The sequence below is a fragment of the Trematomus bernacchii genome, unplaced genomic scaffold (assembly GCF_902827165.1).
Source record: "Trematomus bernacchii unplaced genomic scaffold, fTreBer1.1, whole genome shotgun sequence".
Lineage (NCBI taxonomy): Eukaryota > Metazoa > Chordata > Actinopteri > Perciformes > Nototheniidae > Trematomus > Trematomus bernacchii.
In genome coordinates, this window is record NW_022987728.1 from 451,954 (window position 1) to 470,639 (window position 18,686).

General features: G+C 38.0%; 1 protein-coding gene across 2 annotated transcripts; it reads right to left on the reverse strand.

The window, feature by feature from the left end:
* Window positions 1–13,565: 13,565 nt before the first annotated feature.
* On the reverse strand, window positions 13,566–18,255 carry LOC117494615 (serine protease 27). 2 transcript variants are annotated; one of them, XM_034145549.1, is made up of 5 exons: window positions 18,146–18,255; window positions 16,683–16,706; window positions 16,412–16,574; window positions 15,989–16,251; window positions 13,566–13,591 (listed from the first exon to the last, which is right to left on the reverse strand). In XM_034145549.1, exons 1-5 carry the CDS (start codon window positions 18,201–18,203, stop codon window positions 13,581–13,583), a joined length of 519 nt encoding a protein of 172 aa, XP_034001440.1. In that variant the 5' UTR covers window positions 18,204–18,255; the 3' UTR covers window positions 13,566–13,580. The 2 variants fall into 2 exon arrangements, with proteins under 2 accessions (XP_034001440.1, XP_034001439.1); XM_034145548.1 differs by lacking the exon at window positions 13,566–13,591 and having other exon boundaries at window positions 15,927–16,251.
* Between the last annotated feature and the right edge of the window lie 431 nt (window positions 18,256–18,686).

Consider the following 18,686-nt stretch of genomic DNA (forward strand, 5'->3'; position numbering starts at 1 on the left):
ATACCGTACATCTTTCATCCAAATTTTTTTATTTCTAAATGTGACAACCGATCACACATAAGTTAACACATATTTTAACTTGTTTTTCTTGATGCCTTTGTGTCTGCAGCATGCATGAAGCTCCCAGTGTTGCAGAGGTATCTCAAATAAAAGTTAATTCAGATATAAATGAAATAGTTCACATTCATTTCTTTTTAGTTTTAACTTTTACGATTCCTTTTAGTCTAACATGAAAAAAACAATAATTCTCACCATTAGAAAGTTCAGTCATAAGTTACATTAAAAGTGACCTTTGTTTTCTTCCGTCTTTTGCTCTATTGGACGTCACTGTTCAATAACCCAAGTTTAGTAGATAAAAAGTATTCGGTAATGTTTGTCAAGCTGCCTATAGGTGTCTTATTTTGTAATGGCTGACTATGTCCATGCGTTTAATGACTGTAGTTAATCGACAAATTCCTTTTTTTGTGCTTGTTAGGAGTCTCAATTCAGTGAGAATCTTCTGCATCAAGTGCAACATTGGTGATTTTATTCTAAACCAATAGAAAGCTCTCTCGATTTACAATTTACACCACTGAGACTAATCCCATCCACGGAATAACAATGAGACAGTTGCTCCGGACTGCTTGCTAGTTAGTTTTCCGATCAGCCACGCAGAATATATTGCAGGTTTTTCACAGTTAGGTTTTCATTTAATTATCGGAAGTTTGTGAACCTTGAAAGGCATTTAAACGCAATGTGATGTACAAATACACAAAGGCCACATTCACACACACACCTAATGAGTGCTCACACACCCTTAGAATCAGTGCATGCTATTTTTCACACCATTGATCCTGCAGGCCAGAGTAGAGTTTCACTTCCTTGCCAGGATAATGTGTGTGTGTGTGTGTGTGTGTGTGTGTGTGTGTGTGTGTGTGTGTGTGTGTGTGTGTGTGTGTGTGTGTGTGTGTGTGTGTGTGTGTGTGTGTGTGTGTGTGTGTGTGTGTGTGTGTGTGTGTGTGTGTGTGTGTGTGTGTGTGTGTGTGTGTGTGTGTGTGTGTGTGTGTGTGTGTGTGTGTGTGTGTGTGTGTGTGTGTGTGTGTGAGACCATGAGTAATCCTATCTGATGAGCGCTATGGAGAATGACAGAGCAGAAAAAATATAACGGCTCCCAGTTTTTCAAGTTTTACACAGTCGACTTATGAGTGGTGTTCACAAAGGCCATTACGTTTTTTTATAATATCCCTACGGGTATATAGAAGGTCCATATTATTTTATTTTACGGAGCTCTTGACAGATATTAGTTTGAGCCACAATAGTTATTTCTATCTTAAAACATTGGTCTAATGACATGTACCTATTTGTTGGATGTATCTATGTGTTCAGCCTAGCTTAGCACAAAGTCTGGAAGTTATGTTACTTAAACTTTAGATGAGTTAGGTTAGGGAAAAGGGCAGTGCTCCTTTCTAAAAACTCCAAGGGAAATACAGACAATGTTTCTATAAGCCCTGTTAAAAATAATAAAATAAATAAATCAATTAAAAAAGCAAGAGGAGACCAGATCCCAGAGGAGAGAGCAGCGGGGCCTAGAGATCTCCTGACCTTCCGGGGACCCCTAAAGGATGTGGCTGACGAGGACCCGTCCTAAGGGAATCCTTCAAAAGGCCTAGCAATGGTGTAAAAACATTCATGAGACAATATCTTTTTTATAAATAAGTAAAATAAAGAGATACATAAATAAACACACAATAATAAGGAACAAATTGTCATAAAATGAAGTGTGATTAAAACCAGCAGGACCCAGGTTCATAAATTAAAAGATTCTGTTACGACTGAATAAACGGGTTTGAACTCAAATGCACGACTCACAGGTTTTAACAAAAAAGGTTTATTCAAACCAAAGCTCTACTACAGAGGTCAAAAAACTAAATAACTCTTAACGAGGAAAAACAGTTTCAAAACAAAGTCACTCTTAATGAGGAAAAACACTAACAAAACTAAATCACTTCAATGAGGAAAAAACACTAGGAGCATGGATAACTAAATTCTCAGACAACAAGACGTGGCTCAAAGCTCTGCTTGGGATTTTACCTGGCAAGATACACTGGTGGTTAGTCACAGGAAACGAAACGAACTGGCACAGGACAAAGGGAGACGAGGACAATAAATACACCAGGTAATGGGGAACAGGTGGAAACAATCAGGGGCGGGGTCGACAATCACAGGTGTGGGAGACACACAAGGAAGGGAGGTCAGAGTATCTGAAACAAGAGGGAAGGTTACTATTAAAAGATAAAGGGAAAAATCACTAGACAAAGACAAAAACACTAAACTAAACTAACATAATTTGCGAGAGATGACAGTTTCCACATAGGACAGGTCGCAAGTATTTAAGATTATTTCTCTCTGCAGGTGGTTTTAAGGAATCCAGTGAAGGAGGGATAATAAAGGGATACAATAATAAGAAATGCAAGACATGAAATAAATATATATTGGTAAAAGTTAAATAAAAAGAAAAAGAAGGGATGGCCTCCTCGTATGGACCCTTTGTTATTTAAAGGGGACCTATCATGCAAAATGCACTTTTGTAAGTCTTTTACACATGAATATGTGTCCCCGGTGTTCCAGGGAACTCACCAAATGTCAGAAAACACAACCCTCTCTATTTTCATCCATACCCAAATCTCTAAAAACGGGGCTGCAACGGATCTGATAAAAACTGATCCAGATTTGAACACGTTACTGACGTCAGGACGGTGGCGCTACGGCTATTGGGCCAACTCTCCACCTATCAGGGGAATGTGGGGTTGGGCCACGGCCGGCCATTACCGCTCGAAAGCGCTGGAGGCACTGTAGTACATATGCCAGGCCTGTAAGTGGCGCTGTAGTCTGCCACAAAAGCAGCGAAGAAGACTTCCCGCGCATGGTTGCCATGGTTGCCCTTCTGTTTATTCGAGTGGGCGGGGCATATGGGGATCTTCCATTTAAAGTGATGTTTACAACTCAGTTACCTTCAATAGCGCTTTTCAATTTGATAAGCAGCGTAGTCAAAACCTGTTTTTTTTTAAATACGACTATTGGCCAAGACTAAGTCGTTTTTATCTTTTAAAGACCTAGACAGGGTTATTAACGCCTTTGTAACCACAAGGTTGGATTATTGCAACGCTCTATACGTGGGTATGGACCAGGCGTCAATTAGACGCCTGCAGCTAGTCCAGAACGCAGCTGCACGTCTTCTCACTGGCCACAAAAAGCGTCACCACATCACCCCAATTCTGGCCTCATTGCACTGGCTTCCAATTAGGTTCCGAATTGATTTTAAACTCCTTTTATTTGTTTTCAAAGCCCTAAATGGGCTGGCTCCGGCCTATATAGCAGAACTCCTCCATCGCTACACCCCACCCATAGCTTTAAGGTCGGCTGACCAGCTGTTGCTGATAGTGCCCAAGACCAGGCTCAAAACTCGAGGGCATCGAGCCTTCGCAGCAGCTGGCCCTAGGCTCTGGAACACTCTGCCCCTCCATGTGAGGTCGGCCCAGACCCTAGGGTTTTTTAAATCAACACTAAAAACTCACTTCTTCTCCCTGGCCTTCTAGTCAGAGCGGAGCACGACTCATGACATTTCCCTGTGTTTGATTTTTTATATTTGCTGTTGTAATTTATTGTCGTCTGTTTGCGATTGTAGTAATATGTTATTTATTATTTGCATGTACAGCACTTTGGCTCGACCAAAAATCTTTTTAAAATGTGCTATATAAATAAAACCTGATTTGATTTGATAAAAATATTTACAAGATATAGAAATAGAAATAGAAACAACATATTCAAGAAGGCAAACCATGCTGGACAAAGGGTCCGGGTGAGGAAGGTCCCTTCATTCCTGCTCGGATAAAATAAATAATTAAAATAATAATTCCATAAAATAAACAATAAATAAAATAAGTTAAATATAAGAATTAAAATAAAGAAATATGTAAAATAATAGAGTATAATAATATATTTGATAACATAACTATTGGGCCCCCCTTATCTGCTGGTTTGATGATGTGTTGGCTGTTACCTAGTGTTTTAATGATGGTGTCTTTGTTCCTGGCTAATGTTGGGTGTATGGTGTGAGTAGTAATACATATCCCGCTTCAATCTCATTAGTATGCATAAAAAAGTGACAGGTCACACCTTCTAAGTCCCACCCCCTAATTATGCTAATGAGTCCCCTTTGATATGCTAATGAGCCCCTTTGTTCGAGGTGTTATCGCGTACAGGTGTTACATCCTCCCGGTAGCCCCCACCCCTACACTGTAAAACCTGACAAGTTAATAGAACTCAAAAGTTTCTTTGAAACTGATTACATACAAATTTTTGAGTAATACTTATACCTTAACTGAAATGTTTTAAGTTAAAGTATAATCTTATCAATTGAGTTCTATTTAGTAGTAATTTTCAAGGCACACAAACATATTGTTTGTAAGTTAAAGAAACATTATATATTAAGTTTCTTTTAACTAATAATTTGTGTTAACACTGTACATATAAAGATCAAGTATTGTTGACTTAAAAATGTTCATATCTTTTCAACTAGCTATTTTGTTAGCACAGTACATATGAAAATCAAATATATTTAACTTGAATATTTTATTATCTCTAAATAAAAAACTTTTCGCTGTATAAAACGCGATATGAATTAAAAACGTCAATTGATTAGTACTCAAAACTGACTGAATGTAGAGTACTTAAAACATTTTTTGAAACCGATTACATAAATATTTTCAGATAACTGTAACTCAAAATCCCTAAGTTAACATTGAGTAAACATTCAAAAGCACTTTTACACTGACAATTTAAATGCAAATCACTGTTTTATTAAGAAACAATATATATATATATACACATATACACATTATAGCAAATAACTCTTTTAAATAAAAAAATATACCTTAAAAACAGTGCTAGGGCCTTTTTAACCACAATAGTTTCAAAAGAAACAAACTTTGGCTCTAAAAGTTATTATGTGAAAGGCTCCTCCTCAAGTTAAAAGAGACTCTTCTATGAAATCAGTCTACCACGAGAGACACACCAGGTTCAGATGAAAGATCACTTACACATACAGGGTCCAATGTCTTCAAGCCTACCAAGGCATATGAAAATGAATAGGTACTGAATACATTTAACAAAACCAGCATAGACACATAATGTGCTTGTGTTGGCAAGAATTAAACACAATTTTCAGGAACAGTTCTGCGTATTAATTTAACACATAAAGACCCAATACATATAAAAGTATAAAACAACATCTACAAACAGTCCTTCAACTTGAAGCTGAACAGTAACAAATCTGTCAATGCAATACAGAACACAGATGTAAAGCAGCAGGATGTAAACAGGAGAACAGAGTGTGTGTGTGTGTGTGTGGTTTTTTCTGAGAAAAATAATGTTGGCAGTTTGCATAGGGGCGGTACCCTTGCTCAAATCCACTGTTGTCAATAAAGACACCCCAATTTCACAAGGCGTGACCAGGACACTATGACTGCATCTTTAGTTTAAAGAACTTTAACTTTTGAACTCAGCCGAGAGCACAGCTTGCCAGGTGACTACGAACAACCAATCACAGCCGGAAGATAGCTTGCCTGTCTTCCGTAAATACAAGTCTTCGGTAAAGAAGTTGTTTATTTTAGTGTGTGTGTGTGTGTGTGTGTGATTGTTAAAGTGCAACTTTGCACGTTGGTAGTATTACACTGCCAAAAGGTCATTTTTCAGGCTCAACACCCTGGGCTTCAAATTCTTCAAGTTCCCCTCATCAAGGCCCATCAACACTTTCTGGGTGAAGTCAAAAGTGTTGGCCAAGTCTTTTGGATAGCTCAGATGCAGGGCAAAGGTCAGTGCAAAAAGCAGGATGAATGTGTCAGCCAGTGTAGGGAGTTCGATAACTCTGTTACCCTCAATGACAACAGCGATCCTCTCTGGGCAGAAGAGCGTGGTATCTGTTGACCTGGCACTGATCATGAGAAGTCCGACCGCGATGTCCTCTATGTCTGGATCATCAGACTGCTCCACCTGATGACAAGAACAGATAAACGTTACCCATTACCCCAAATTGCCTTGGCTATCTCAGAAATCTGTTTTCTGAAAAATACATCAGTGACATAACACATCAAATAACCTAATGTTTTGTGCATAATGTGGCTTTAACCCTTTAACTGCCAGACCAAGAAAAAAGCTATGGAAAAATTATTTGTTTGCATTTTTTTTATCAAATGGGCCACAAATTAAAAAAAAATGTTTTGACTGACCCCACAGTTTTGTTTTTATGAGCCTCTACCAACTGGTCGAGCTGGCCTTTTATGGTAAAAGTGCATTTTCAAGAATCATCATATACAGTACAGTATTTGTACGCATCAAACTCAAATAAAACACAAACTGAAATACATTTGTTTCTTTTATGGAAAATGAGCAATATATACAACCAGATATATTCATAAAAGATAATACATTATAATTGTAAAAAAAAAGTGTTTTTCATAATAAAAAAATAATTGCTCATCTTACTGTAGATGCTGAATTGGCCTAACAAGAAACCACTGGCTTAACAGCAAATGTCTACATCCTGTGTTGGCCTAACTTGCTCATCTGTGAGCAACTTTGGGCTGAATGCCATGCATGAAAGGTGCTATATAAATTATTATCACTCTTTCACTCTGAGACTCATAAGGCAGTATTAGATTTAGTAATATTACCATGAATCTAGCCATTTATTTACCATATTTTATTGGAAAACATCTCTGAAACTCTGAAAAAGTCATATTGCTAGTTTACCATAAAAAGCCAATTCCACCGATTGGTTGAGCATATTTTCCAAAAAATAATTACACCCTTGTTAAAACTTTTTTTGTGCATCAAGTTATCTAAATATGTTCAGTCAGTGCTCTGACACTAAAATATGTCAAAATTGATATGGTTACCTTACAAAAGTTGACCAAAAAAAGATTTCTTCAGCAGTGATTTTTAGCATTGCCAACTTTCTCAGTGGAAGCTAGCTGAAGGGCTTTCTATTTGAACCACAGTGACATCTAGAGGTTGTTTTGTGCATAACACGTCAACCAGATGGTAGAGCTGGCTGAATCAGATGGAGTTCAACTTCTTTTTTTAAACAAGATATCAAGACACAAAATGTGCTCTACCAAATGGTGGCGCTGGCAGTTAAAGGGTTAAGGAAACACCTATCAGCATTGCACAACATAATGTTACAGCCCCAGAAACTTCAGCCTCCAAAATACCCAATCAGTTGACATAAATGCTTTCTACAAAAAAAACATTTATAACCTTCATAAGGGTAGGATTTATTTTATCACTGTATTAGACTGTGTTACTATTCGCTAGTTGTACCTAATAAACTGGCAACTGAATATATATTTACAGTATAATCTCTCCCTACTACACATACAAAAATATGGGGAACACTAGAGATTCTTTTGTATTGAACACTGATGCTGCAGGAAAGAAAGCCCTCTCTTAATTGTATATTTTATTAAATCACGTGAGCCCATTTTTAACACTGAAACCTAAAGAGCTTTCAAATAAATCCTAAAGTAGTTAAGTAAAGGGAGATTATATTCAACATATCCATTGTGTACCTTACAATAATTACAATTCTTATGGCAATATTCAAATCTTGGAACTAGAACCTGAATGGGATGTGAGCAACACAAGAGATAATGTTTGAATAATATAACCTCAGTGACAGAATCAAGCTTTGATGACACCAGGACAGTTCATACTTTTTCAAACTAAATCTATCATTTATTATAATGTTTTCACTATAAAAATTCAAATAATTGTCTTCCTGCGATAGAGCTCCTGAAACAATGTAACAAGATAAACTATATTGTTTGATGATCTGTCACATACATTCAAAACAGTTATTATGCTGACTTACATGCCACAGCCTCAGAAACGTGGAGTCATCTTCATGCAGATATGCAGGCAGAGCACGGAGGACAGCAGCACGTCGGACATAGACGTCACCTTGCTCCTTGAGTGTGAGAACATATCTTTGTTTTACTTTGGATGCTAAACAGTATAGCCACACAACAATTGATATCACAAGAAAGGGCTCTTCCATGACTGAAGAGATTACCATTTTGACAAAGATAATCCACTCTAGTATGAGAATAAAACACCAAGAGGCATAACCGACTCACCTGGAGGTCATAGGAGACGAATAGCTGAATCAGAACTTCAGCTACCTTCCCTTTGCTTGCCGCCTTCTTCCTGAACAGGCTCTGAAGACGGGGGGCATGTCTATCCAACTCCGCATAGAAGTGGTTCTTCAGGTTGAGGTTTGTTATCCTGTGAAACTCTGCACAAATCTGCCAAAATATAAAATGACTATTTAATTCACAGTACAATGTAGATGTGGACTGAAGGCAGCAGAGATAAACACAAACATAACATGCTAAAACTGAGTAAACATGTCAAAGTTATCAGTGACAAAGGCACACAAAATAATTATATAGTGGTAATAAATACAATATTTTCACCTGTGACTCCATTTTCAAGGCAGGCCAGCGTTCCAGGATCTCTTCAACAGGTAGCTCATCATTGATGATCTCATTGCGCCGCAGGGCAAAGGTAGTCTGCATTAACTTTTCAATCAAGGGAAGGTTTTTATCACTCCTCGTAACTTCATCTACGATTTGGAGTCTCAATCGCTCGAGGCTTGTACCATCTTCACCCAGTGGGAAATTAGGCAAGAAATTCACCTCTGCCCTCTTTGGTCTTTTGATGTTAGAGTCAGATTGAAGAAGCCATATATCTGCCAGTTGCTTCAGTTTCCTAAAGAGAAAAAACATTGAAGGTTAGCTGGGTTGCAAAGTTTTCACAAAATGATCTGAGAAACACTATTTTCGAACCTAAAATGGCAACACAGTTTCACGGCATTTCGTGTTATAGTCACGAAATTAATCTATTGATTCGTGTTCACCAACACGATTTCGCCATTTTTTTCGTGTCACACAGAACGATTTTAAAAGCAATCTAAATAATATCAAATTAGAAGGAAAAAGACATTTAAAAAAATACAGATTTCAGTATTCTGACACAGAACGATTTTAGAAGCAATGTATTTATATTGGTAGTATGTTTCGTGCCTGCACCAAATAATAACAAATTAGAAGGAAAAAAAGATGACATAAAATACAGATTTCAGTATTCTGAGGCTCTGAGCCATTTCTTTTCCTCACTGACGGCAAAAAAACTCAGACATTATACAATTTAAAATAAAAGGGATAGGGTTAGGCTTAGGGTAAGATATTGAGTAAGAACATGTTTTTATGAACCACACAGCTTCCGGTCTTCCAAGACCCGACCGGACAAAAAGACGTGTTGCAGGCACGAAACATACTACCAATAGAAATACATTGCATTTAAAATCGTGTTGGTGAACACGAATCAATAGATTAAATTAATTTCGTGACTAATAACACGAAATGCCGTGAGACTGGGTTGAAAATGGCGGCAGGACGCTCGCTTTTCTTCTTTTTTGTTACCGCATGCATGTCTGTGCATGTTTTATTAGCTTGGAGGCATAGAGGATTTACGTTAATTTTATCCACTAACGTTTTAACATAACCGTGCATTCTGAATGTTTGTAAAAAGCAAGCTAACTTGAAACACTAGACTATTAATCTGTTAAACCGGGCAGCCACCGGTACAGAGGGCTTTTTGTTCACGAACTTTGTCTCAGGGCTTCTTAACATTTAAAAACCTATTAATGTGTCATACCCACTTAACGAAACTCACCTAACTGACGATACGAACCATTTTTACCGAAACAAAACACAAGTCTCACAAGAAGCGTCTAAATTAGCCCGGAGCGAAAAAATGCCTAACTCACGGTAGAAATACTTTATTACTTATCAGATTAAAGCTGAGATTCCACAGACTCTAGAAGTATTAGTATCATCACTGTGCAATCATTACCTTTGCTAAGTTACATGTAATTGAAAACGCTGGGGGGTATAAATTACCTTGTAAAATGAATAGTCTATTGTTTCAAGTTAGCTTGCTTTTACTAACATGCAGAACGCACGGTTATGGTACATTGTAGTGGATCAAATGAACGTAAATCCTCTATGCCTCTAAGTTAATAAAACATGCCCAGACATGCAGTAAAAAAAAAAGAAGAAAGAAAACGCGCGGCCTGCCGCCATTTTAGGTTCGAATTTTCCAGAGAACTTTTGCAACACAAACGTTCCACTTTGAGATATAACTTAAAACAATATAGAAATACTGTCTTACACGTAAGTTAAATCATTTTTCAAGTAAGGCAGATATTAAATGTAGGCTAGCTAACAAGAGCTTAAATCAAACTAACACACCATGCGACACAAAGTGCATTAGATGCAGAAATTAATAAAACATCATTTAAATACTGTGCAAAGGCAAGACGTAACTCACCAGAGTAGTGCGGCCAAAAAAAGGATCAAGATTCCGGCAGTGAGTGCAATCAGCAAGGTGGGGAAAGTATTCTTAAAAGTATGAGCGATTTCAACCGAGGCGAGGAGCTAATGGCGGACTCTGGTGAAGGCATGGGTGAGAGAACGTCTACGCACGTCGGGGGCGGAGCACATACGTGATGACGTCAGACCAGCGTCAGACAGATTCAGTAAAAATGTTTGAGTACAATCACCAATATGACCCAAAGTGGTTGAACACTGTATACACAATATTAAAAATCAGTTCATAGTCATCAAAACATTAGCGGTGAATTAACTTTTTTAAATGTTTGAGTTAAAACAACCCATTTTCTTTCAGAAGCTTGTAATGTTCGGTCTTACAGTGTATCAGCCCACCCCCCCTCCCCCCTCACATACAGGTGTTACATCCTCTCAGGTAGCCCCCACCCCCCTCAGCCCCTACCCCTCTCAACCCCCTCCTCCTCCCCCCTCCTGTCCGGTCGGCATGTTCGTTACAGTTTAAATCTTCCGGGGCAAAATTAGAAAAGTGCCGGTTAAAGGTCTTCTATGTTATTTAATGAGCTTTGAAACAAACTGATATGATTCGATATTAAACCAACTAATTATAGTAGATTAATTAACTATTCAAAAACGTGTACAGTAATTTACAATAACACGGGAATAATAAACGGACTGCTCTCCCCCTCACGACAACACGCCAGTATCATGCAGCTCGCGCGTCCAATAATGAGTGACTCGACAGTAAAACTAAAACATATCTATAACTAGTTTAGGTAGTTTGAGAGGTAATTAAAATAGCTACGTGTGATATCTGAAGAGGGTGTTTTGTTCCGCTCACCGCATGCAGAGATGCATGTCGAATAGTCCACAGCACCGGGTCTCCCCCGTCAGCAGCAGCACTGGGTCTCCCCCGTCAGATTAGACGTTACTAGCGTTTATGTTCATAACGATCAGATATAGCTAGTTCTAGCTAATGATATGACTACCTGCTTATTAAAAGACACCTAAACAATAAGCGTCACTATGCAACGGGGTGAGGCCACAAAGTATAGCACAGCATTATGCATTTTGTTTACATGCCCACCGGAACCCTGAGGCATTTACCAACAGATCAACGCGCAATCAACCCATACAGGACATCTCTTTCTACACATTATGTGTAGACATTATAATTGACTATTCTTGTCTTCTGATGTTCAATTACATCACCCCCTTAATAAAATAATCCCTATATGAAGTTACATGAGGCTACATTTACTGGTGTTGAGCCCTGGATGATGAAAATAATCTAAGTGTCATGTTAGGGGAACATTACGGAACTCAGGAGTCCGCCCTTTGAGGCGTTGTTAACATTAATGCTTTTGTTTTTGTTACTAAGATACTTTTTAGATACACTTTTGAAGTAAGCACCACTCTACAACTGGTAGAAAGTTAAGTACTTTGTATGGAATTGGGTTTTCTTTAGAGCTGTTTTCAGTGAGACAATGCAGTTTCTGATCATTTTAAGTTTCAAGTTTCAAGGCTTTATGGCATATGCCCATTAGCTACAGTGTAGATATGTCAATGAAAAAACATAGGTCACAGGCTCCTCCAACAGTGCACATAAAACAGATAAAATACTGCAATTTGTGCGTAATTCTCTCACAAAGGGAACTGTAAGATACACGTTTATGTATGGAAAACTATATAACTTGGTAAAATATTCATTCATTTGTAATGAATTGAGTTTTCTTCAAGAATCAAACTCTAAATGGAGAGTTTGTGATTTTAACACTGTTTCGATGAAACAATGCAGTTTTGATAACTTGACTTGACTAACATTACTTTTTTAAATATGTTTTTAGATGTTTTACTTTTGATTTCTTTCATATTATTTTAACACAACATTACTTTTTTCATATTTTTCAACATACTGTGATATATATATATATATTTTTTTCTCTCCATTATATTTTTGAATATACAGTGATTTGTATCAAAATACAACATGCAACTATTACATTATACAATATTATGGCTTTTTGCGATATTTTCAACACAATATACTTTTTTTTTTTTTGTAGGGCTTCAGGATATTGGGCATGTCATGCATAAAACCGGTGTCATCTTTCCTGAAACTGACGTGCTGTCCGTTTTACAAACAAGTTATCTTTCTGCTTCTTCACCCTCTGAATTTTCCTCCCCCATCCCTCTTACTTCAGCCATCACAACAGCAATCAAGTCAGATCTGTGAAATTAAACACCTCTTCCCAAAGCGTGACTTCCCTATTGAGGGAGTGGGGCAGTGGGGCCTAACCCGATTTGGCCAAATATACTAACATGCAGAACATATGGTATGTTTGAAAAAAGACTAACCATCTATCCAGTTCAAGCTGTCTTTAAGATGTGACATTGCGCTCTGACTTTTTCCCGTAAAATCGTGACAAACTATTACTTATTAAATTTGACCTCATGCTGCTTGGTTGAAAATGATAGATGAGCATTTACCAACAGATCAACGCGCAATCAACCCATACAGGAGCTCTCTTTCTACACATTATGTGTTATCACTATAATATCATGTCATTATTTAATGTTGTTTTGTTTGTGTGTGTGTGTACAACGAAGTCTCTTTGAGAGGAAAATTATAATTTAAAGATCTTAATACCTCCTTATTGTTTAATTACTTCACACAACTATTAAAGAATCCCTATATGAAGTTACATGAGGCTACATTTACTGGTGTGCTTCCCTAGATGATGTAAATAGTCTAAGTGTCATGTTAGGGGGGCATTACGGACCTCAGGAGTCCGCCCTTGGAGGCTTGGAGAGCGGATAAAGAGAGGTGTATTTACTGGTGTTGAGCCCTGGATGATGTAAATAGTCCAAGTGCCATGGAACTCAGGAGTCCGCCCTTTGAGGCGTTGTTAACATTAATGCTTTTTGCTTTTGTTTTTGTTACTAAGATACTTTTTAGCCTTATGATAGGATGAACTTAAGCTGTAGTCAATAAAGACATGTTTAATAGAGTGTTGCTGTTATAGAACATACCTGCGCAGCACTCCACCACGTCTTGGCTTTGGCTTCATGGCCTTCACTGTCCTCTCCCTTTGAGTTTTTTCAAAGGCTGGGATACATTTTTCCAAATGATCACTTGTTACCTGGTGACAAACATATGGTTATATAACCTTAAAGAACTAACAAAAAATAATTAAGTATTTGCAATGCATAAACATAGAAGATATCACTGTCATATTATGATCACTTATTGTAAGTAAGTTTAAGTAAAACTAACACAAGTCAATATTATTCACCTGGGCATTAGTGGGCTTGAGGGTCTCAGGGAGCGTGGACAAAGTGACTTGTCTCTGTATTTGAGGATTCTCAGTGCAGGCACTAACAGGAAGCTGCTGTGCATTAGTGGAGAGTCCTCTGAAGGCAGCTGTTATTTCATTCACACACTCATCTGTTACCTGCTGACTCCTCATAGTAAGTCTAGCCAAGTCAGCTGTTAACCTGTTCCACTCTGAGCCTGTTTTTCAGGTCTCAGGCTCGAAAATGACATTCCCAGAACAAATGACCATATCTTCCCTTCTAAAAGGGTTAAATTAATAATCTTTGTTCTCAAAGTAATGATAAACCTGTGAGTTGGATGTAGAAGTGTCAGAATCAATATAAATGTTTTTTATTTTAAAGAAAATTCAGATTTTACATAGTAAAAAACTGTAAATTATAGTGTCCGTCCAAAAATTATTTTTTACAGATAGTGAAAACTACCCTTGGATGATGGGTTAGTAGACTAAAAGCTTTAGGAATCCAAAGTACAACATATAATAAGTACCCTGTATCAAGATTGATGCAAAACAAGTGAAATTTGACCTTTTTAGAGAGATTTAGCCAAAGACTGGGCCATCTGGGGTCATTTGGGTGGATTTGACCTATCTTTGGCCCCCCTTGCTCGATTTGGTTGGTTGACATACCCTTGTGACCGTTAGAGCCAATAGAATCGAAGCGGGAGGCTCCCACCAACACACGTTGTAAAGAAAAAATATGGTTGCTTCGCGTGTGGAAAGCGAAACCAAAGTGGAGGAATGTCTCCTTCTGGAGTTTGGAAACTAAAACGCAGTTGTATTGCTTATGGATTATCAGAAATAATTTCAAAGAAGGCACAGACACATAGGATGAACCTATGGATTAACTGCAGCATCGTTTTTTTATCGTTTTAATGCCATTGAAGACCACTTTTGACCAAGGTAAGCCATATTTACGTGTTTAGCTTCTTAGCTCCACATGTGATGATGTACGCTTTCGTTTAGAGCGTCGCGAATGTTTATCACTGAGTGTTGAGGAGGGCACTGTTAGATTCAGTGTCTCCAGGACACCAAAAAAGAGTGTTTGGTTGTGCATCTAGGATAAGTAATAAGGGAGTTCTGAGTGAGTTTATGTGTCTTTGTAGGTTACGTTTTTTCGTCGAGGCTAATTCAGAGGCTGAGTGCTAGCATTGTGGGTTTTTTTTGAAAAAAAAAATTAAAAAGATCAGTTAGCTGAGTTTCTTCCCGTTACATGGATATAACACATTCATAGTTTTATTCAATATTAAGATTCCTTAGACGTTGTTTCCTGCAAATGACGCGTTTATCCGCCCGGTACCGGGGGGAAGGTGTGAAACAGGTTAAAGTATTTCGTGAGGCCTTCTAAAATGTTTTTAAATATAATTAGGGTTGTAGTTGAAGAGTTTGTAAATTGTTCAGGCAACGCAATCGCACAACGGCACGTCCGTTAATTCCACAACCACACACATGGATTAACATCGATTTAATACATTAATGTAGCCTTTGTTTCTGCTAAAAGAGGTGTCAACCAGCTGGGGCAACAAGAAAATCGGCGAAATCGAGTGTGACTATTACAAAATAAATAATTCTTATATTAATATTGACAATAACAACCGACCGTCGGGGTAGAGCATTTGCCGGGGAGCGTTCTCATGGCGTCTATTATCAACGCTATGGGAGGTCTATGAAGGTCTATGGGACGCCCTGCCCGTTGAAAACTGACGCTCAAGGGGTACCCTGTGCGTAATAGGGTGACGGGGAGGGGCCCTGACCGACCGTCAACATGTGACGGGTTGGGAGTGAGAACGTGTTGGAAGTCTCTGTCCTGTCGATTACACCAAACAGTTCATCCAGCGCTGTGTTGTTGTCAGCATGTGGGGGAATGTACACAGCTGTAATCACAACCGATGAAAATTATCTTGGTAGATGGAAAGCCCGGCATCCTATCATGAGGTGTTCTAAATGAGGGGAACAGTACGAAGAAATAATCCCCACGTCTGTGCACCAGTTATTGTTTATCATGACGCACACACCTCTTCCCTTGCTTCTCTCTGAATTAACAGTCCGATCCTGGCGAAAAATAGTAAATTTGTCGGGGCAATGGCGGAGTCCGGGACAGCGGAGTTGAGCCAAGTCTCCGTGAAAATGATCACGTTACAGAATTAAGTTAAAATTGGTGTTAAAAAAGACAACATGCATCCTTGTGTCTGTAGTCAGTGAGCTTACAATTTGATGTAGTACCAAAACCAACAACCCAGTTGTTGTCTCCGGTGTTGAAGGTGCTGTTTGCAGAGGCCAAGCACACCGGCTGGATGTAGTTGGTAAACGTCACCGGGCTCGACAGCTTCAGAAGAGCCATGTCGTTATCAAATTCGTTGAGAAGGTCGCCGTAAGCAGGATGGACTATGATCTTATCAATTGCCTTAGACACGTTGTTCAAGTTTGGACCAGACATGCTTTCGAGGCCCAGAACAACCGTCATGTTGCGACTTGAAGACAAAGAATCAACATGGTAAATGTAGTTTTGTGACTTTAAGCATCCAGAGTACTGATTGATCAATTATCTCATCTGGCTCTCAACTAGGAAGCAACAAATGGACAATTACTCTAAAATATCTAAAAAAAACTTGATCAATGGTGACTCCTTACTCTGGGTTGCAGTGAGCAGCAGTCAGAACCCACATATCGCTGATCAGGGACCCTCCACAATGGTGCATGCCATTCACTTGTATACTGGCTACCCAGGGCCAAGTTCCTGCAGCCGCATTTTGACCTCCCACAATTCTGAGGTTGTTTGGTGCCCGGCCACATGCTGACAGAGAAAAGAGAACAGATTAGACATGGACATGTAGAACCAGTGCTTTTCATAACTCACTGAAGGAATCTTGAAGAACTTGTTATGTTGCTCATATACGCTTACCTGGCTGCTGTTGTGAATGACATCCTGAAATTGAGAACACGGACAGAAAAATGTTATGCAAACGTCTTGGTTGAAACAAACGATGACAAGCATTTAGTGGTGTAACAATTCACATATTTTATTTAAGTAAACTACACGCATAGTTCCTGTGTTGGAATTTTACTGAGGTCAGATGATTGACTTTAGTTAGATAAATATTTAATTGATAATTCATAGAACATGGCTTGTTGCTTGATTGACTTGGCTGGTTCTGTTGTACCAAAATCAATTTGTTTATTTTTTCAATGTAAAAATCGTATTTGTAAACTACCTAGTATCTAGGTAAGTGAAAGTAGTACAGTATATAATATATTCCCTTTGATTTGTAGTGGACTTGAGTATTATCTTTTCATTCTACCTTAAACTTCAAGTACTTCATTATTTTACTTCAGGAAATGCACCTACGATCCATCCTTGCATGCCTTTTATGAGCACACATCAAAAACAGACATGATATTCGAACAGAGGGCCTGCTTTATTGAAGGCAGAAATGTCCTCTTCCGAAATATTTTGAAAACATAAAACATATCCTTTCAGTTCACTTTAAAGTCTGACTTGTCGTGACACAAAATCTGCAGTCTAGCCCATCCGAAACTCCTGATGTACTTACTGATAATGCTTTATTTCTGACATTAGTTTGATAAACTTTGCACAGCACGTTTTGTCCAATATAGAATAGAACACACTCGTGCTCATTTTATCTCAGCAACCAAAGTGAACACGAGAACACCAGAGAATTCATAAGTGCAAAATAAAATAAAAATTGAAAATACGGCAACAAAAAATCGGCTCAACCAGTTTAATTTTCTATTAAATCCAATTCTTTTGGGGGGTTTTTCGACTCATTTGCTAACGATGGGGACACAAAATATTCCTGTTTTTGAGAGGATTAAAAAAAACACTGACTACAATGGGTTTCATATTACTTGACGGTCCATTGACCCAGATGGGTAAACCTAGTTTGGAATATTTCACTTCTGCACTGCCTCTCCAGCAGACAAAACCATTTCAAAGACTAACCCAAATCAAAGTACCAATACTTTTGCTGACCATGTTATTAATACTTTTTTAAATAAAGAAATAGAAAGACTAGATCCAATCAAAATAGTGCAAGAAAAAAATCCAAATAAAGCTGCACGGTTAGCACTGATTACAAGCACTCTGACACTTCAGTGACTTTAATTGATTGTCCTTCACATGCACTTGAACTCCTTTTGATCACATTATAAAATCAGTTATGTTCTAGTTATTAGTAGATGAAATATTTACTCTTTAATTTGAAGGAAGATTTAGAGATCAGCTACACAATCTCTACTATTTTGGTCCCTTGAGATACCAACATCAACTCAAACACATTAGCATAATATCATTTAACAACAAAACATTTGTAACCGTTTAAAGAAAGATCACATAAACGTTCTCACCATTGGATAAGAGGATGATCATCACCGCTGAACCACACAGAAATTGGTAGAGAGCCATTTTCACTGTGCCTTCTTCCCTCTGTGCTCATCATTTAATACCCTGAACCTCATACCTAGCTCCGCCCACAACTTTAAACCGTTCACCTTTAACTTGCATTTTTCTATTGTTACACGTAACAATCGATCACACAGAAGTTAACACATATTTGAAGAAGCTATGCACGGGAATGTGAACAAAAATCCTTGAGTCTAACTTGTTTTTCTTGATGCCTTTGTGTCTAACTTGTTTTTCTTGATGCCTTTGTGTCTGCAGCATGCATGAAGCTCCCAGTGTTACATTGTTCACTCAGATATAAATGAAATGGTTCATATTAATTTCACCAGTTTTTTGTTTTAACTTTTACGATTCCTTTTAGTCTAACATAAAAAAAACAATAATTCTCACCATTAGAAAATTCAGTCATACGTTACGTTAAAAAAAAAAACGTGACCTTTGTTTTCTTCCATCTTTTACTCTATTGGACGTCACTGTTCAATAATT

What these genes read in the sequence shown, in the direction of transcription:
- LOC117494615 (XM_034145548.1), bottom strand. Translation starts at nt 18,203, where the DNA reads ATGGCTCTCTACCAATTTCTGTGTGGTTCAGCGGTGATGATCATCCTC. An exon ending in GATCATCCTCTTATCCAATG is followed by an intron (nt 16,707 to 18,145) that starts GTGAGAACGTTT and finishes TCTCAATTTCAG; the next exon opens with GATGTCATTCACAACAGCAG. An exon ending in TCATTCACAACAGCAGCCAG is followed by an intron (nt 16,575 to 16,682) that starts GTAAGCGTATAT and finishes TTTCTCTGTCAG; the next exon opens with CATGTGGCCGGGCACCAAAC.